This window comes from Hipposideros armiger, unplaced genomic scaffold (assembly GCF_001890085.2).
Source record: "Hipposideros armiger isolate ML-2016 unplaced genomic scaffold, ASM189008v1 scaffold_503, whole genome shotgun sequence".
NCBI lineage: Eukaryota > Metazoa > Chordata > Mammalia > Chiroptera > Hipposideridae > Hipposideros > Hipposideros armiger.
Window position 1 is genome coordinate 574,096 of NW_017731853.1, and position 21,194 is coordinate 595,289.

The 21,194-nt window shown below is 38.2% G+C and overlaps 1 protein-coding gene across 3 annotated transcripts in view; it reads left to right on the forward strand.

Annotated features, from left to right (window-relative positions):
• Positions 1-4,374: 4,374 nt before the first annotated feature.
• SYT14 (synaptotagmin 14) overlaps positions 4,375-21,194 on the forward strand; it is a 157,388-nt gene continuing 140,568 nt past the window's right edge. For 2 of the 3 annotated variants that reach the window (XM_019667705.1, XM_019667706.1), the window contains exons 1-2: positions 4,375-4,611; positions 15,175-15,222. In XM_019667705.1, the coding sequence (XP_019523250.1) occupies positions 4,599-4,611; positions 15,175-15,222 (61 nt within the window). In that variant the 5' untranslated portion in view covers positions 4,375-4,598. Of the gene's footprint in view, positions 4,612-7,429; positions 7,526-15,174; positions 15,223-21,194 lie in introns of all 3 variants that reach the window. The other variant, XM_019667707.1, reaches the window with a different exon arrangement.

Here is a 21,194-nt window from a genome sequence, read left to right on the forward strand (position 1 = left end):
TTCTATGTTTCTCTTTATCACAATCGTCAATGGCGTTTTACCTGAGTGTTGTGTAGATGAACGCATCAAAGTTTAAGAACTATTGTACTAATATAGCTTTTCCCAGCTCCGGACAAGGACGCAGAAGCCGTAGAGATGTGGATGCCCAAGAAGAACCGGATCGCCATTTGTGAACTCCTTTTTAAGGAGGGAGTGATGGTGGCCAAGAAGGACGGCTAAACACCCTGAGCTGGCAGACAAGAATGTGCCTCATCTTTCGTCACGAAAGCCACGCAGTCTCTCAAATCATGAGGCTATGGGAAGGAACAGCTTGCCTGGAGACATTTCTACTGGTACCTTACCAATGAGGTTATCTGGTAGCTCTGTGATTATCTCCGTGTTAAATAAGTTTGTGGTGAGAAAATAATCTTGTGTGCCTGTTTTTGCATAATGTAGGCTGATAGGAATGTTGTAAAGGTCAGAATATAAATGGAGCAAGACCGGATTGGTTGGGGGAGTGGGGGGGTGTCATGGGCATAGTCAAGCACCTCAGTAAAGTTGGAGCAATTATTAGGTGTTAAATAAACTTGTGGCGAGGAAAATAAAAACTACTAATATAAAGGATCGATGAACCCAAGCGTTTATTCACTTAACAAAAATGTATTGAGTATCTACTTTTATACAAAGAATTATATTTGACGTTCTTGTATTCGATTAATGTAAGCCATTACATAAACTAAGGAGATATGAATGACATTTTGCAACAGAACATGATTTTTCTCATCTAACTCAGATTATCAGTTTATTTTCTTAAGTGTAGAATTCAATTTCCTTCCTATATATGTACATTATTGAGGCCTACAAATTACCTCCTGCTTGGTACATGATAGGTGGCTTGCATTTACTGGTGTGTGACATATTTATGTCATTTAAAAGGTTTGTAACATATTTTTTTACCTTTAAGTGAAAATTTTTATATAATTGTCACTTGTCACTATCATGGGATCATCCAGTTGTGAAAAAGGTTCTAAACATAATCAAGTACTCCTACCTATAACGAAACAATATACTACTTTCTTTTGAATAACAATGGTTAGCTGCTGTAGTTTGTATCCTACTAAGCATGTACTTGTTGAACATTGTTGAGTTCAATTGGTCTATATATTTGGAAATTCTGTTCACTCCTTCGCACTGACAGGCCAGTGTTCATGTTGTGTTGTAATTGTGTCAAGAAACCACAGTGTACTGCTCTAAGCATTTAGCCAATAGAAATAACTTCATTGATCAGTAAGAAGTTACAACAGAGATTGTACAGGAGCACATCATATTTACAGAGGAAAAGAAAGAAGTGAAGGTGGCCCTTCAGCTTGCATGAAAGGCTGAGGAAATATAATGGAAAAGGAGTGTAGGGTAATACTTTAGTGTCTGTGTTAGTTGCTCTCTTTTTTCTTTTCTTTGTTAGAGCTTACGCTATCTCTAAAGCTTTAGGTGGCAAGAAGAATACCTACCACTTGACCTAAGTGAATAAAAACAACTCTAGAATGCTCCATATTTAGTTTTTCTCTTAGCTATTACTGTGCTGCATATAGTGGGATAAATGACAAGTCTTGAGGAAAATAATTGCTAAAGAAAATGGAAGTGAAATAAGAATTATTCTGATTGTTTATTTTCTTCCCTTTTCAATCTTTCATTACTTCCACACAACATGATGGATACATTTCTTACTGTACCAGGTCATGAGATAGAGTATGCACACATGGGAAATTACTACTGTTCTCCTCCTACCAGAAACATTACAGTGTATCCCATCAAGTACCTATTAAATACTCTCCTTTGACAGTCCCTTCCTGAACACCTCCATGCCATTTCTATAGAAAGCTAGAGAAGACTGTGCTGTCTGATACAGTAAACACTAGCCACATATGGTTAGTGGCCACTGTATTACAAGGCACAAATATAGAAAATTTTCATTATCACAGAGAGTTCTGAACAGCTCTGTTCTAAGGGAACCTCGGGGAAATCTGCTGAGGTAGAGTACCCTTGTAGTCATCACTTAGCTTTTCTTTGTCCAAGAATCCCCTCTGGGAACTATCTTCCCCTCTTCCCAGTTCATCCATAAGGTCCCATGGGGGCTCTTGTATAATTATTCCATGACCCTGCCATTATGGCCACAGAGGTTTTGTGAGAGGTATGCACCTGACCGAAGGTGGGCCAATTTTAGTACCTGGCCTTCTGATTGGTCTGGGGTAGTGTACCTTATTTAAGTAGAGCCAATGACACCCCACCATTTTTGGAATTTATGGACTTGGGGCCCAGAAAGTTGGAAAAATCTGTAGGCTGAATTTTTCAGGGGTCATATTTTCCACCACAGAGATAAAGTTAGCCTGTGATGAGCAAGCAAAATGAAGCCAATGTGCAAAGAAGTAGAGATGAGGCAGAAAGTATAGTGACAGCATTCAGGTTCCCAAGTCTAGCTGATACTGAGGCCCAGCTTTGTTTCTATACTTCTATCTTTATAATTAGCTTTCCACTTTCCTTAAGCTAGTTTAAGTTGAGTTACTCTCATTGGCAAAGTTACCACAATAAGTAACTAACACTATAACTGTTTAGATGACATTACGATTCATGAAAGAAATGTAATATTACTGGTTTTAAATAGATTTTTTTCATTAGATCCTTTGACCCAGCTACATCCAATTGCAACTGCTGACAAAGTTTAAAAATGTCTCTTGTATTTAAAGACTCAAAAACCCTGGATAACATAATCTAATACCTACTGAATTTTCCGAAATGTAATTTTTGGTATAGGTACTTGTTAAATCTTTATATATATAAAGATTTTTCTGGCTTTCAATACAAAATTCTTAGAAAAGGTCAAACGATTGGATTATTCAGAGCCAGCCAGAAACTACAACCCAGAACTGTGGTTTCCAGTTTAAACCAAGGCCGTAGAGTTCAAGTTTTAAGGATGGTTGCCTGGAGGAAATATCTTTGGCATTATACCTATTTTACCTGAATCACAGGTATCTATGGTGAGCGCGCGCGCGCGCGCACACACACACACACACACACACACACACACACACACACAAACTTAAATACAGACATTTTAACATTTTCTGAGTAAAACGGGATTTCATTTGATCTTTCAATAACAACTCTTGCTTGCAGCCAGCCGTTCGCACAGTGCCCGGTTCAATAAATATTCACTGAACTAAAGAAAATGGTAAAGAATGAATGTCTATTGAACATAAACCATTCCTGAGGGAGAGATTATATAAAAGCACTGAAGACAGTTTCTGCTCTAGATTTACAGTCCAGCTTCACTTACATAAGTGCAAAATATTTTCTTCTTTGTGTTATTCCCCAATATAGCTATTTTGCACTAGGAGTTAGCATTTTCTTCATAAGAAAGAGTCACTAACTCCTTATTCCTCAGTTGTTTATGCTGTCGATTGGCCAGGTCCTCAGAGCACCAGATGATGTTGAGAGTAGGTTACATGGTTGAGTGGTTCAAGTACCTCAGATAAAAATTAAGGGGCCAATTGTTGCTGTGTTCAGGGTTGGTCTGTGACTATTCATAATGCTCATAGGTTTGTGAATTTCAAAACAACAAACAAACAAACAAAACAGAATGCGGCATGCTTCCAGGCTCTTTGTCAAAACGTTTGCCTGATTCCTCTTCCTGTATTGCCTCAAATGCGTGTTTATAATGTGTAGACAAGTGCCAACTCATGTTTTTCTAAGCTCAGGGTGGTGACAAGCTTTATCGGGAGCAAGGCTAAGGGGTGAAGTGTGCGCGTGTCTCTGTGTGTGTGTGACAGAGCGAAGGAGAAGGAGGAAAGAGAAGGCAGAGACAGAGGAGAGAGGGAGAGGGAGATGGAGAGAGAGGTGGGGGGGGGGAGAGAGAGGGAGAGAGAGAGAGAGGGGGCAGAGGGAGAGGGAAAATGAGAGAAGGTTCTGTCCTCAGGATCCCTCTCTCCTGTTTGCTGTTTGCCAACTAGCTGTCTCTCCACCCCACAGCGGAGGTCTGAGGCAAAACAAAACAAACACAGTACAGGTTTTCAGATTACAGGGTTTGAGGAAATCACCGGGTGGGAATCCTTGAGCCCAGTTTGCACCCGCCGAGACCTGTCCATGGTCCTGACCGCATCCTTCCCCACTCCCCTCGGTCTAAGACTTCGGCGGTCGGCGGCACCCGCAGCGCTGACGGCTGCGCCCCGGGCCGAGAGGGTCGTGCCGCCCGCACGTGCTCAGGGCGCCCGCGGCGGGTCTCGGGAGCAGGTGCCGCTGCTCCCCGGACTGGGCACCTGTTTTGAATCGCCGCGCGAGGCTCGCTGGGGGCTGCAGGTGGGGGCGGGGCGGCGTCACGTGCCGGCGGCAGCGGCGGCGGCGGCCCCGGAAGGTTCCATTGCTTCGGCGGCCCGCGCCCGCGGAGCTCGGGGCCCCTCCTCCGACCCGCCCCGCGCGCCCCGCCCGCGGCTCCCCTCCGCGCCGCGCACCCCGGCGATTGCGGGGCCAGCCCCGCCTCTCCGGTCGGCGGCCTCGGCGCGTCCTGCGCCCTCCCGCCAGCCCGCCGCCCCCGCTGTCCAGTTGGTGCGGTCCATGGCGAGCACATCATGGCGATTGAAGGTAAGTGGAGGCCGGCCGCGGGTCGGGAGTCTGGGGCGCCCCGGAGGCCCGCGGCGGTGGTTGGGCCGTCTCCGGAGGGCGGGGAGCGGACTGAGGGGGGCGCAGGGGTCCCGACAGCGTCTCGGGAGGTGACGGGGCGGTGCGGCGCCGCGGTCCCGTCGGCCTGGACCGGTGGCCCGGCGCGGGCAGGAGCGGCTCCGGCTGACAGGTGCGGTGCCGGGGCCTCTGCTTCCTCCTGGCGGCGCGGAGTGGGGCTCCGGGGGCGGTCTTGCAGACCCCGCGGGACGTGCCGGGGGAGCCAGGGTCCGCGGGGTGACCCCCTTCCCACTGATCTCGCCCCGGCAAACCTTCCCCCCGCAACACCCGCCTTCCTGCCAAACTGGGAGTCCAGTTTTGCTGTCCCATTCCTAACCCTCCTCAGTCCCTGCTCAGGAGCTGGTGTTGGGCAGCACTCCTGTCCATTCCCCTTCTGTTTGCTGTTTTGGGGGGCCAGGAAATTTGGAGTGAGGTTCATTTCCTCCTCAAGTGTTTCTTAGCTTCCAACACTCAAAACTGCCTTTTCTCTACGGAAGAGAAGTAAATCCATCTTTACAACACATACACACTCTTAGAACCCGGTTTATAGTTCCGTCCATTACGTGTTAATAGTGCCAGTAGTACTCGTTATTTCAAAAAGTAGCTTAATAAATTAAGTTCCTAGATAAGGTAGTTGGCACTAAAGTGCATTTTTCTCTTGTTTCAAAAACATGTAGCTGGAATGAAGTGTCTCTGTTTTGCTTTGTTTTTAAGGAGGATATTGTGAAAATTAATATCACATGTCTAGACTGCAGCACCTTCCAGATTAACTCAGACAGTGAAAGTAGTTTGTAAAATTTCTCCGCGTGTGTGTATTCATCTGTACAAATGTGCAAAGCACCTACAGCTGTATCGTTATTAGCCTAAATTTTATGTGTGATCCTTTAAAACTTTTCAAAGCACTCCCCATCTAGGTGACCAATCACTGGTAATCTACATCTTGGGGGCTCCTTTTTGTCGGATCCTGTGGACTCTGAAATTGCTTTAGCTGTGTGTCTACATTTATCTTATTTATTTAAGAGATTGATTGGACATTCAGACAGTTTTAAATATCTACTTTAGCTGAAATGGTGGAGAGCACCAGGGAATAAGATCAACCTGTAATCTGATATTCCCGTTATCCAGAGCAATAATTTCAACCTCTTTCCCTTTCCATACTTTTTACCACAGGCTAAAAATCCACTGATTTACGTTTTATACTTTTATTTCCCCCAACCGATTTGTGGTAGAATTTCTTATCATTTGATAAAGATAAAAAGGTTTATGCAGAAGGTGAGGAGGAATTAGCCAAATAGCATCCAGATATGATCCTATAACTTGTATTTCTTAAAATAGTTTGCATTTTTCCTTCTTTTTCTCAGCCCTTCCCTTCTTTCCTCTGGCAGTTAAATGTAATTGATCCTGTTTTCATATCACCTGATGGCATTTTGCTCTGTGTACTACTGTTTGTATGTTGAAAGAACAAGATTTTTAAAATTCTCATATTCTAGAAATTATTTTGTGTTTGAGGTACTCTTGTACACGATTTCATACTTAAGCATTTGAGTTAGGCTTCATAACATAAAGATCAGGAATTATGTCTCCTAATTTGGCAAAGAAACTATAGTTAATATTAGCGTTTCAAATAAAGATGTCAGGTTAGGTTAGTCTAATTGCTGCTTTTCCTGTACTAAAGCAGATACTTTATGCTGTGTTATGAAGGAAAATGAGCTCTGGATGAGGCGTTTGTACTAGAGACATCTTAAAATTTTAGAGGCCCAAGGGGGCATCTCATTCAACATTCTTCTCTATGAAGTGGTTCTTTAAACATCCAATTACCTTATTCATCTGTTCATTGAATAGACTTATTGAGCACTAGTTGTACTCCGTGTTCTGTGCTAGACACTGTGGGGCCATAATGATGAATGAGACCACATTCCTGCCCTCAAGGAGCACATGTTCTATAGTGGGGCAGACGTAATTTTAACCATGCAGTGACGTTATACTGTGAACACCAAGAGATAGATCATCTTTCTTTTGTGTAAAAACGTTCAGTGATGATGAGTTCATTGAACTCATACACCCGTGAACATTGAACAGTGTATGTCAGTGTGGAACTGTAACTCGTATAGTTCAGAAAGTCTTTGTATTTGACCAAAAATCTGCCATTCAGTAACTGCTATCTATCTGCTCACCCCAGCTCTGCTTTCTGGAGCAATAAACTACAAATCCACTATTCTCTGTGCACATGACATTTCTTCTACCATTTGAAGACAACTCTTGAGAGTTTTCTTTTCTACACAAAATATCCAATTTTTCCTCTGGGTGGCCGTGGTTGTATGTTTTAAAATTTGGAACATGGTATTCCATTTCAGATGTATTGTTGAATAGCATACATTAAAACTTAGACCACTCCCTGACTCGTGCATAATCCTATTAATGTAGCTTAATATTAGAATAGCCCTCTTGGAACTTTATGTCGGCTCAGGATGAAGTTGTAATCACCTAAAACCACAGAAAGAGTCTTTTTCACCTGGACTACTTTTAAGTCATGTGTCTTCAATCCCTTGCGCAGCTATCCATTATTTTGAATTGGAAAGCAGATCATTTATATCTGTTATGCATACTATTATTAATTCTGGCCCAACATTTCATCCCATGAGTTTAGACATTTAAGTACTAAGGGTTGCTTTTAATTTCCTCATCTGGGGAAAGCCCTTAATTTACAATACCAAGTAAGTATTCATTGTCTTTTGTCAATTAGATGGATGACCGCTAATCAGTACTTCAGACAAATATGATGGTGTTACGACACTGAGCTAATATAATTCCAGTCAGAGGTGAAGAAGTTTGTTCTTAGGTAAAGGTACCATTTTTAAAAAGCATTTTGAAATATTAAGTTGTTTACAGATCTTTATTTTTACTCTAAAGGTCTAGCGATGCCAAGTTGGGAACCATTGGTCTAGCCTAGCCTATCAAGACCTGTAATTGTTATCCAGTGTATTAACCTCTCTAATGTTGGCTTCCATCAGTCTGACATTGTTGACTATTTCCTGTTTTTTGAAGTTTTCTCCTCTACTGATTACTTACTTCTCAGCCTTCTCTTCATTTTCCTAACCAGAAGTTCTTTATGTTTCCATTCTCAACCCTATTCTCACTCTCTGTACATACTACTGTAATTGCACACATTGAATAATTTTGTAATCACTTGTTTATAAATTTGTCTCCTCAGTCTGACCATAAATTACTAGAGGGTAATGTTTTATTTGTTTCTGTACTCCTTAGATTTTGCACTATATCTGAATATAGTATGTGTACAACAGATGGGTTTTGAATTGTTATCATAGAATTCTATACATTATCTACATGGATTACATCCATTTCCCAGAGGTGTTTGACCAAAAATCAGCCCTTCAGTAACTTCTACCTATCTACCCATCCTCGTTCAGCTTTCTGGAACAATAAATGAAAAGTCCACTATTAATAAAAGTGCACAGCATTTTCCGAGTTTATATTTCCAGATAGTAGCTACATATCTTGGATGTCCCATAGCAACCCAAAATGTTGTGCTGAGACATTCAGAATGTCCTAAAGTAAAGTTGTCATCACAGCCACCAAATCCAGCCTCCGTACTCCCCACTCCATGCAAATTTACCATCTGAGTGGCATTTTTCAATAACCAGACATCTGAGTTAGAAATCTGGAAATCAACCCTGCCTTATAATTCATCCCCCTACATTTTGTTGATCACTAACTTTTGCCAAGTCTGCACCTCAGGTTAATTTATAATGTTTATTCCCTTATCTCATTTAGGGAGTTGTATTAGATTTGTAGGTAGTCTTCTTAGTATCAATCTTAAGGTTCCTTGCAATCCATTTTCTACACTGTTGTTGGTTATCTTTGTAAAATGAAAATCTAAATTATTTAAAACCTCAGGATGAAGCTGGTTTTTAATGATCTGGCCTCTGCCCTTCCATAATCTAGTTCACATTTTTCTGTCTCTTTCACAAGCATATCAGAAACTCCTTGCAAAAATATTTTGCTGAAGTAAAATTATTCACCTTTATTTTTAACTTGCTGTATTTTAACTACTTAACCTCTCTGGGTAGCATTTTTTTAAATTGTAAAAGAAGAGTAAATTAGAGAGAATCCCTCTTTTTCTCTGTGTGTGTACACGTTCATTCACAATGCACCTTATAGTTAAGCACACATTTGCATGTATATTATATTTTTAAAATCATCAGTATAATTCTGAGATGTTCTTGAAGACTTACTGTGATTTTAAGATTTCTAGGGCTGAATTTGGACTTTCAAAAGGCATTTGAAATATTGAATTAAAAAAACTCTAGTACATACATGTTATATTATTGGTCTCAAGGGAGACTGTCACACTTCTTTTCAGCTTTCCATGTTATCGTTAGAGAGATATTATTACAAGGTAATGGGATAAAATAATTAGAGCATCACACCTATCTGCATTCTGTAGCAGAGTGAGGAGATTTACTGAACAGTTTGTTTTTGGAGAATTTACAGTTCAGTTTGATCAGTGATGTTTCTACAGAGGGTACTTTGACTTGCGAGAGGAATAAAATTTCTAATGTTTCACAGAGATTTAAGACATGTTTGGATATGAGGTAGATTTGTTCAGAGATCTCTGCAAGTACTCCTGAGTAATTCACAGTTCATTTAAGGTTCCTTTCCTAATTCGCTAAACAAAATTAGAAAAAAGTAAGGAACACTGGAGAAATAGTTGTATTTCATTTTTTTGTTGTTGTTTTAGGTACTATTAACATGCAACAGCGTATGCCAATGTGGAAACCAGAGAGTGCCACATATTAACTTACTTATACAATTTGTTGAGTAATACTATTTGCATTATTGTTTTCTTTGAAATGATTACAGTGTTTCTACATTGCATATGTATAGTAATATTGTCTTCATGGATTTGATTTTCATATGTCTGACGTCATTCTTTCCTCTGCAAATGCTGGCCAGTTAATACCTAACCTGAAAATGCTGTATAGTATAGGGTAATGTAAGACTGGACAAACTACTCTAAATAAAGCATTATAAGATTTTGAGTGAAGTGATTATATGCATGTTTTGCATGTACATGTAGTAAAATCTTAATTGAAACCTGAGCAATTGGAACCCTTGATTTACCATCTTTTGGAAGGAGAAAATAGTGACAAAACAGCAAGCTGTTAATAAGAATTTATTTAAAAACAAACTTCTAGGATCCATATGTATATTCAAAACAGTTTTTTTATTTTCACACTTTGAGGGCTGTATTAGAATTAATATTTACAGTAATATTGTGAGTCATTAAGAAGTAGAGGATTTTAATGAAATATTAAATTATCTTCAGTATTCTAAACTTACTAATGCAATAGTGTATATTAATAGCTTTAAAAAATGATCTGGTGCAGTGATCAAGACAAAAAGGTGTTCTCACTTGGCTAGAAAATTAAATTAAGTAGAACACCTTTTTGTGAGCATATACCAGGGGTGCCAAAAAATGTATACAAACGTTGCTCGAGCACTAGTTCACCATAATCAGAAGTGTTTGGATGCTGATGGTAACCACTTTCAGCACCTCTTGTAATTGCAGAAGTCAAATGTGACTTTTATTCATCTTTTGTTATTGGTATATATTGAGTATTACAATTTTAATACAGTTTTTTTTCCTTTCTTAAAATGTGTATACAGTTTTTGGCACCCTCTGCATTTATTCAAGGCTTTATGGTATTAATGAGCTTCTAACATTCAAAAGTGTAATTGAAGTACTGAATTAAAAAGTGACTCAAAAGTGGGAGAAACGGATTACATTTGTGAACAGTAAATCTGCTTTTATCTGATAAAACTTACACCTCTTAGAAAAAATTATTAAATAAATTCATAAGAATGTAAATGGATCAAAAGTGGTACTTAAGGATCAAAAAGAGTAGTATGCTTTGTAAATTATAAAGTGCTTTAAGATATTGTTATGAAAAGAAATATAGTTGGTTATTCTTTGTGATGCTGGAGTCGTGATATGTGTCTCAGAATTTAGGCTATTGGATAAGAATATTACATGTAAAATTAGTTTATAAAAGTAGATATAGAAAAGACTAATTCAGACTATTGGGTTGTTGGAAAAGTCATGACGCATGTTTCCAACAGGTAGCACTAGTTAATTTTTGGAAGTACTAGAGTCATTCGCATCTATGTTATGGCTATGTCGTTTGACAGCTGACAGTTCTAGCTTCATTCTAAAAAAAAAAATTGAGCGATTTGGTTGAGTTTTGGAGATTTTACAACAAGTTGAAGATGGAAGACCAAACTGTGCATTTTTGCCATATTTTACTGTTGTACTTCCATAAAGGGAAGAAAGTGCATCAAGCTTGTGAAAAGTTGCATAAAGTTTATGGTGACAATGCTCTACAAAAAAAGTCAGTGCCAACGATGGTTCATGAAATTCCTGATGATGATTTTGATCTCAACAACACTCCTTGGTCAGGGAGGCCCACCGAGGTTGATGATGACGACAAAACAAAGGCATTGATCGAGTCAAACCCATGTTACACGACACAAGAGATTGCAGAAACATTGAACATCCATCATTCAAGCGTTCACGACCACCTGAAGAAGCTGGGATATGTAAGCAAGCTTGATATTTGGGTTCTGCAGGAACTCAAAGAAGTTCATTTGACGGCGCGTGTAAACATCTGAAATATGTTCATTAAACGTGAGAAAAACGATCCTTTTTTGAAGCGACTGATAACTGGTGATGAGAAGTGGATTGTTTACAACAGTGTGGTGTGCAAACTGTCTTGGTCCCGACGTGATGATTTGTCTCAAACGACATCAAAAGCAGACATTCACCAGAGGAAGATTATGCTCTCAGTGTGGTGGGATTTTAAAGGTGTCGTGTTTTTTGAGCTCCTTCTAAGGAACCAAACAATCAACTCGAATGTGTACTGTCAGCAATTGGACAGTTTGAACAAATCCATCATCCAGAAATGTCCAGAGCTTGTTAATTGTAAAGGAATTGTGTTTCATCATGACAACACGAGACCACACACAAGTTTGATCACCCATCAAAAATGATTGGAGCTTGGATGGGATGTGTTGCCACACCCACCATACTCGCCTGACCTTGTGCCATCAGACTTCCACTTGTTTCACTGTCTTCAAAACTCCTTGCGTGGTATAACATTCAATTCAGATAAGGCTGTAAATCAGCACCTTGTTCAGTTTTTCGCAAATAAAGACAGGTCCTTCTATGAACGAGGAATTATGAAGCTCACTGAAAGATGGCAAAAGGTTATCGAACAAAACGGGCAATATATCATTGATTGATCTTTGTTCTTTATATAAATAAGTGACCTTTGAAAAACATAGACAAAATACGTCATGACTTTTCCGACAATCCAATATTTTAACTCTACAGTAAATGCAGAATAACAAAAACATAGAGGAATTCTAATTTGGGAGGTTAACTTCCAGAGAGTTGGAAACCTGAAACTTGTTTTTTTTAAAGAAAACATCTAAAAAGAGGACAAGTTAATAAGTGTGAAAAGATTAACATTTATTTTGAATATTTACACAGAAGAATGTGTGGAATAAAATGATGACTGATGCTATGGAACATAGGGAGTCTTCTCTGTTTCCAGGGTATAAATCTAAGTTTTCTTTGAATTTTGTGTTCTACTTGGTGAGGAATACAAATGGCACTCAGTATTTTGGGTGCCCATCATGGGCCAGGCATCATCTGTCCATCGCCTCAGTTGTGGATAGCAAATGCACTGCACTGCTCCTCCCTCTTGACTGTAGCAGACATCTTTTTGTTAAAGTATCCTTTTTTTCCTGCTTGTTTTGAACTTGGTTTCAGAACCCTTCTCAGCATTGCTCTCCACCCCACTCTAGCAGCGACTTTTACGGAATTGGAATATAGGATGAAAACTATTTTCTGTCCTGGGGTGGTTATTATCACTACTTTACAAATGACTTCAGTTATTTTTATTTTTTCTTACTCCAAAGATTAAATAACAAGCACAAGGTTTACAAAGACAATACTAGGTGATGCTGACTTTAAAATGTAAGAAAACCATGATTTTTCTACAACACTGTATTTTTCTATTAGGGACTAAATTTGGTATTATTCCTTGAAGGACTTAATTAGGGACAAAACTAAAAAGTGTCCAGAAATTATTGAATGGTCTAAATGGGTTAAGTTGGTTGGGGCAGTTGGCAACATTAATAGGAAATATTTTTCTTGGAAACTTTTCAGATTTACTGTTAGAGCTTAAAGAAAAGCATTTGTACAAAGTTCACTGTATTTCTGATTAAAAAAGTATTCAAGACTTTTAACTCTGAAACATATACATTAAAACATATACATTTAACATACAGAATGCATATTTTTTTCCTTATACTCTTGCTGGTCTTCAGTAGGATTGGAGATAAAAGGAATATTGATTTCAGTGTTTGATACTATAATGAAGTTTATTTAACTCTGTGTGTGTCTTTGTGTGTGTGTGTATGTGTGTGTGTTTATACTTTTAAAAGTAAGGGTTTTCCCCCCCAAATTTTACTTTGTTGTCTGGCATTTATTTATCTTTAATATTCCTTTCCATTTCAGTAATAATAGTGATTGCTCTTGAGTTACACATGTACATGAGTGAAATCACACTTATTTGGAATTTTAAGAACAAATATAAAGAATAGTAGAGCACAATCTTACTGCTTTTTCTAGTTATCTGATTTTTATGCATAGTTTGGCAAATTTGACAAGCATCAAATTAACTAAATTAAAACAGTAATTATTTGATTGGGCTTCTTATTTATATGGTTTTTTTCATTTGATAAATTGAATACTTTTAAAAGTGGGAGTTAGCTTTCATTGTCATTCTGCAGTGTTGAAAAAAATCTTAGAATATAATAGTTTTTATTGTTACTGTTAATACTAAGCCTGGTAAAAACTATGCAGTTATATTTAAGATTAGATGGGTGTAGTAAGACCTAACCAATTTATGTTAAATGTGGGGGGAAATCTAGTTTTAATTACAGGCTTTAAAAGGTTCAATCTTGTTACATGAATTAAATGCATAACTCAAACTAAGCTACAAGTGTTCCTTCTAAGAGAACAGGCCTTAATGACTATATAAGAAATACTTCTAAGAATATGCAAACATCAGTGATAGCATCAATATCCATTATAGTTATGTTATTGTTATTACATGATTCTTCTACATTTCTTGAAAATAGTTTCTTCTTATAATTTTGTAAATAGTCTCCTTTCAGTCATTTGACTAGTGTCTTTTCCATTTTAAAGGTATGTGGTATATATATATATTTCATTCTAGCCCTTCAGCAAGTGATCAGTGGTTGCTCATTGGTAATATTCCAATGAATAGGTCTCACTGTATTTACACACTGAGGTTTGCTGCATAATAATTCTTTTACAATCATAGCTAAATTACGGGCTTCTTGCGAAGTCTGTATTCCTGATAACCAGTGATTAGTCTGTAGTGTTGATAATAAAGAAGCAATGGCACTGTTACAACCAAGTTAGAATGTAGACCTAACCTACTTTAGTGATAGAAATACTGTTTTCTAGTGTTTTAGCTTGCTTCCTGGATGACCTACTTTTTTTTTTTTAGTGGATATCATGGTTTTTATTTCTCCTCTTATTGCTGTAAGATATTTCTGTTTCTTATAACTTAACTGTTCATGATGAGCTTTATAATAAGCAAGATGATTAAATTATTTAATTTTTTTATTATGCAACGTTTAAACAATTTACAGCATAATTAAAAGGTCATGAATATATAGAACAGTACAATTTTATTCAGCTTGCATTCATTTAAAATAGTGGCACTGTTTCAGAGTGAAGGAAGTATCTTTTTGTATAGTAACTAATAAATAATATTACTCTTATGATAAAGTAATTTTTTATAATTATGATAAAATACGTTTTTGGTTAAATTTGTTAGTTTTTAATCATCATACAATCTATAAAATTTGTCTTATTATAGACTTACAATAGTGGGTAGCTGGAGAATGGGAAAGGATCACATTTCATTTCATGCAATAGGGGTGTATGAGTATGTGATAAATTATAACTAGTGTTTTTATAAGAGGGTTGACCCTTCCATAGTAACTTAGCTGTATACGTTAAGGCTCAGAAACAAAAGTGGGTCCACCCTTGCAGTGCTCCCTTCTAGGTGATGTGAAGAGATGCTTAGGAAATGATGATATGCTTTCCGCTCTTGAGAAGCTTGCCATTTAAAATCAATACTTGAACAAATTTTCTTCATTCCAAGACTTTATAAGATCTTAATTTATGGCTTCAGGAAAATTCTGAATATCAGTTTATCATATTCATATAGTTAAGTTTAAAGAGAAAAATTAGGAAAGTTTTTCTAGGGGTAACTTCAAGAAGCTAATTTAAAACTGTTCCTTGTAACAGTCAAACTCAGGTTATTTTTTTTATCTTCAAACTTTAACAAAAATTTTATTTTATAGGTGGAGAAAGAACCTGTGGAGTACATGAACTTATCTGTATTAGAAAAGGTAAGTCAATTCTCTGTGTGAATATTTAAATACGAAATGAACACTTAACAATGTATGATAAATTTTAGTAATATGACAGATGATTTGGACTTATAAAGTATAAAATTTAATAAACATTAATATTTATTATTTGTGTTATAGATTTAAGCATCCGTAAAGTGCATATTGCTTATTATGTGGTTGTTGAGTGTTGTTACTATATAGTATTTAGTTTTGATGGGCTGATAAAGCCTGGCTTCTAGCATATTGGTTATTAGACATGATGAAGAGGCAAAGAATGGAGGGTTTGATTTTTGTTCCCTTTCGGAATCTGGAATCTGAGTGCATGCTGATCTCCCATTGCCTTCTGGTCTATTACTGTGCCCCCACCAGAGAGATGTGAGGAGTTGGTTGAAATTCAAATTGGGAACATGCCCAAAGATCACAACATCTTTTGACACCAACAACTGTCTATACTTCCTTAGAAGGAGCCACCTGACAACTGGGTGGCTCAACAAGGTGGCCCCAGGAAAGGTAATGCAGTCATTAGGTGGGAGGCAAGGATTCAGGTATTCCCTTTATTTGGAAGAATCAGGAGAAACTTAGGAGTCCCCACACCCATAAGTAATCACAGATCTGTGAAATGGTGTGAAGAAAGGAAAAGATACACCTGGGGAGGACGGGGAAGAAATCCTCGTAAACTTGTACTCTTTTCTCTTTAACTTGGGGGAGCTTTCTTTTTCTTGCATCTTTCTTGAAAACTGACTTGACCCTCCTGAGATTGACCAACTAGCTGTGCCCCTCTCCCTAATATTTAACCCTAAGGAGGTTTGAGACGGTGTCAGTGTATGTGTACATGAGTATGATTGGCATGCCTTGGAAATGTCTGCATATTTTCAATAAGTCTTCAATAGGTCTGAAAAGCCTCAGCTTCTTCAGTGTTGAGAAAAAAAAAAAAGAATCCTTTTTAGGTGAATTTGACGTGGTCAGAGTAGTTTATCTATGTCACTGCTTGTAATTGATGTCCATTTAAAAACAATCTCTTTTCTTTATTAAAGTGTAGTTTATCTATCTACCTTTTCTCTGGTACCACAGAGGAGAAAATTGAAATCAGTTCCCCAAAATCTCAAATTTAGGATTGTGATTGTCATGCTATAACCATTGTTGATTTGTGCTTCTTATCTAAAATGGGACAGAGAAGGCACAGATTTACACATTGTTTTCTTCCTTTATGTAACCATTTTTTGTCTTCTCTAATATATTAACCTGGAATTAATAAAAATGTTTTAAATAATTTCATAGTTATTATCTATCTCACTAAAACTTCCTTCTTCATCTCCTCTGCTGCCTTCTCTCGTCTGTCAGACCTCTGAATACTGGCATGTACCAGAGTCTGGTCTTGGGTTTGCTTTATTTTTCCATCTTTTCCCTCTGTTTGCTTTTATCTAGTTCTGTTGTTTTAAATGCCACCCAATTTATAAATCCAGCTTTGAGCTGTCCTTGAACTCTCTGCTCTTCATTCATACTACTTACTTGATGTTTCTGTCTGGATGTCTGTTAAAAGAACAACTTGGCATGACTGAAACGCAAGTCTTTATTTCTTCACATGAGCCTGTACCTTCCTCAGTCTCCTCTGTCTCAGCCAGTAAATAGAACAGTCTACTCAGTTGCTCAAGCCCTAATTTAAAAACGATCCTATATTACTTTCATTGTCTTTATCTTCCACATTTAATTTATTAGCAAGTTCTGTCAGCTCTACCTTCAAAGTATATTTTTAATCTATCCTCTGTTTCCCTTCCTGCTGTTAACATTGTAGTCTGGGCCCTTATCTTCTCTTGCCTACACTACTGTAATAGTTTTCTAACTGGCTTCCCTACTTCCACTCTTATCTCCTTACAGTACTTACCAATGATCATTTTAACTGGCGAAGTCACTTTGCTGGTTGGAATTCTGTTGTGGATTCCCATCATACCTGGAATAAAATCAAAGTTCCTTACCCTGATCTACAAAGCTTTACATTATAGCATCAACTCCAAATCCAAAACATCATCTAAATATCATCAACTTGGAAGTCTCATCATCTAAATCATTTACGTCAAGCATGGGGGAAACTCATATGATCCATCCTGGTTCACAGTTCCTCTCCGTCTGAAGACCTGTGAAACTAGGAAACAAGTTACCTGCCCTCAAAATACAATAATGGAACAGGCGTAGGTTAACAATTACAGACATTTTCATCCCCAAAGTGAGAAAGTGGAAGGAAAGAAAGTCACTGGTTCCAAGCTGTTTTGGAATCCAACTGGGAAAAATCAGCTAGGTTTCACAGCCTGTTAATTATACTCTGTGGCATTTGGCCCTGAGTGCTGAGGCTTCACCCTTGGAGTTTAGGACTACCCTTAGAGCTGTCCTTCCTTTTTCATGAAAAGTCGTTATATTTGTACCTAAGTCGTTTTTTCCAGCCTGTTTCCTGCCTATAGAATTTTGGTAGTGTGTCAGTCTTCTTTCATTTCATCCTCTCTCATCCCTTTCAGTACAAGCTGGAAGTGTTTCTGCTGGTATAATATTCTCAAAAATGATTCTTGTGAGTCTTCTCAGTATGTCATGGGGATTCAGTCCATTAGACAAGATGCTTCTCCACAGGGCTTTCCTAGATAATTCCATCTCTGTTTTTGGCTCTGCTGAGATGGCTGAGGAGAATGCATGCATGAGTCACATATCTAATCTCTTCAGAGAGCCCTCTGTGTTACTGAATATTATGACCTTTTTTTCATTTTGAGGCAGTAGGAAAAGGTTGTCTAGCCACCAATCTGGTAGATTTTAGAATGTCCAACATTCTGGATTTGTTTAATTTTTATACATAATTTAGAAAAAAATATATAAAAAAGAATATATAAGAAATATATAATATATATGAATATGAGGTCTGACAATTAAGTTCGCGAACTTGCCACCGTTCGCTTACGTTGGCAGCACTTTACAAACTGTACAAACAGCTCGGTAAGGTTTCATAACCTTGGTATATTAGTGTCTCACAGCTGTGTTCCTGTTGATGTGTGGTGGTGTCTTGCTGAGTGGCATTCATTATTGTTGTTGCGTATTTTTGTGTGCTGTCGCCAGAATGTCTGAGCTTCAGTTAGAGCAACGAACGAACATTAAATTTCTCGTTAAACTTGGCAAGGGTGGAGGTGAAATCAGGAACATGTTAGTCCAAGTTTATAGGGATAATGCCATGAAGAAAACAGCAGTGTACAAATGGATTAAATGTTTTTCTGAGGGGTGAGAATGCGTCACTGATGAAGAGAGGTTAGGGTGGCCAGTAACAAGCAGAACTGATGAAAACACTGCAAAAATTCATCGAATTCTGTGTCAGAATCGTCTGCTGACTGTGAGAAGCATAGCAGACCAAGTAAACATCGATAGAGAAATAGGAAAATCTTAACTGAAAATCTTGTCATGAGAAAGGTGTGTGCAAAAATGGTCCTGAAGGAGCTCACCAATGAACAAAAGCAAAGGAGAGTTGAAGTTTGCCAAGACCTTTTGGAGAGGCAGGACAATGTTTTGGGCCATGTTATCACTGGTGATGAAACATGGGTGCACCAATACAACCCTGAAGCAAAGCGTCAAAGTGCACAGTGAAAGTCAGCTAATTCTCCACGACCAAAAAAGTTCTGTCAGTCCAACTCAAGAGTCAAAACTATGTTGCTAACCTTTTTTGATATCAGAGTGATTATTCATTATGAATTTGTACCAACTGGACAAACAGTTAACCAAGTTTACTATTTGAAAATGCAGAAAAGACTGTGCAAAAAAGTTAGACAACTTGAACTTTTCGCTAACAATTCATGGCTCTTGCATCACAACAATGCACCAGCTCACACAGCACTGTCTGTGAGGGAGTTTTTAGCCAGTAAACAAATAACTGTATTGGAACACCCTCCTTACTCACCTGATCTGGCCCCCAATGACTTATTTCTTTACTCAAAGATAAAGAAAACATTGAAAGGAAGACATTTTGATATATTCAGGACATCAAGGATAATACGACAACAGCTCTGATGGCCATTCCAGAAAAAGAGTTCCAAAATTTCTTTGAAGGGTGGGTTAGGCACTGGCATCAGTGCATAGCCTTCCAAGGGGAGTACTTCGAAGGTGACCGTAGTGATATTCAGCAATGAGGTATGTGTCACTTTTTCTAGGATGAGTTATGTAGCTCGAGAACCTAAGTGTCAGACCTCATATGTATATTTTTATTTCTCCTCCTTTCTACAAAAGGTGAAATACTACACATTATTTTGTATCTTTTAAAAAAAAACAAAACCTAACTATCGTAGAATTAAATTCAAATCAGTAGGTAGAGATCTCTCTCAGTCTTTTTTTTTTTTTTTTGGCTGAATTGTACTCCATTATGTGAACATACCGTAATTTATTCAAGTAATTTCCTACCAGTGAAAATTGCTTTGTTTTAAATTTTTTGCTATTAGAATAATGCTGTGATGAATATCTTTATGCATGTGTTATTAGTGGTCTATTTTTAGGTAGATTCTGAAAAGTGGGTTGCTGAGTCAAAGTAATTCTTACATAATTGTATTAGAAATTGCAAAATTCCTGTTCTTATGTATTTTGCATTCCCACCAGAAACACATGAATTCACAGCTCTGCCAACAAAGTGTATCTTAAACTTTTGGATTTTTTTTTGTTAATCTGGCAAGTGAAAAGTGGTAGTTTGGTGTCATTCAGATTTTCATTTCTCTTATAAGTGAGGTTGAGTATCTCTTTAACCTCTGCTTACAGAGTATACAGATGTTTGCATGATATGATTTGAAAGACAGTAAAGAAAATGTCTTTCCCATCAGTGTTCCGTGGTTTCTTATCCCTTGACATTTGCTACTATTAGGATCTATCTAATCTTTAGACATTCATTTCAAAACACATTACGTGGGAAGAGAAGGTAGTTATTCCTTGGTCCTCTAGCATTTTCGTCGAAACACATTAGCATAGTATATCATATTATTTTACTTTCATTGTGGAAAGTGGGAAATTATGGACCTGAAGGCATGATACCTAGGACGATATGGTAAGCAAGTGGAAAGCACAAGTGGGACTGTATAGGACAGTGTCCAGATGGGCAAGTCTTAGATGCCAAGGGCAGTCTAAATAGAGGACACTAAGACACACTGCATCTAGACTGTAGTTTTCCTGCGAATTGCTTGGCATTGTCTCTTTTTCCCAAGTATAGAGGAGACCCAAGCCCCCCTGGGTATTCTCATGCCTTTCTTGACTTGGGGTGAAAAAGGGAGTATAAAGTTTGAAGGGAAAGGCTGTATTAGTTATGTGGTCCTATTGGTTGTGTGATATTGTAACCTCTCCAACCCTTCCTTTCTCAATAACCCCAAAGCCCAAGCTCCCAGAGTTGCAGGTAGGGGCTGGCCTTTCTTTCTTTTTAAAAAAAATTTCTTGTTTTCCTATTTTAAAGTTGGCTTCTGTGGCATTGTATTGTGTCTTCTACTGTCCAGTAACATTTTACTCTTTGGTGGAAGGGGTGATGGGCTTTATGAGTTGTAGTGCATGGAAGAGGCAGCAGTGGCAAGCAGGGAGCCAGTTTAGAGGTAGCCAGCTGTCTCCTTGAGGAGCTTATGGAAACCAAAAAGCCTGTAGAATGCCAACTGGTTATGCAGACAGGGGAATGAATTTCTGTGCTACCTTCCTCCTGTGTGTCTATGTATTCTTGTGTATTTAATCTATTCTGCAAATGGCTAAGTGCCAGGCACTGTTCTAGGTACTGGGGATATTGGGATGAATAAGACAACTTACCTGCTTTCAGGTAGCTTATATTCTTGGGACTGATGGGAAACAGACAATAAACAAATAGCTTAATTCTAGATTGCCATAAATGCTATGAAGACAGTAAAACCCAATGGTGTGTGTGTGAGTGTGTGTGTGTAAGGGAGAGAGAGAGAGAGAGAGAGAGAGAGAGAGAGAGAGAGAGAGAGAGA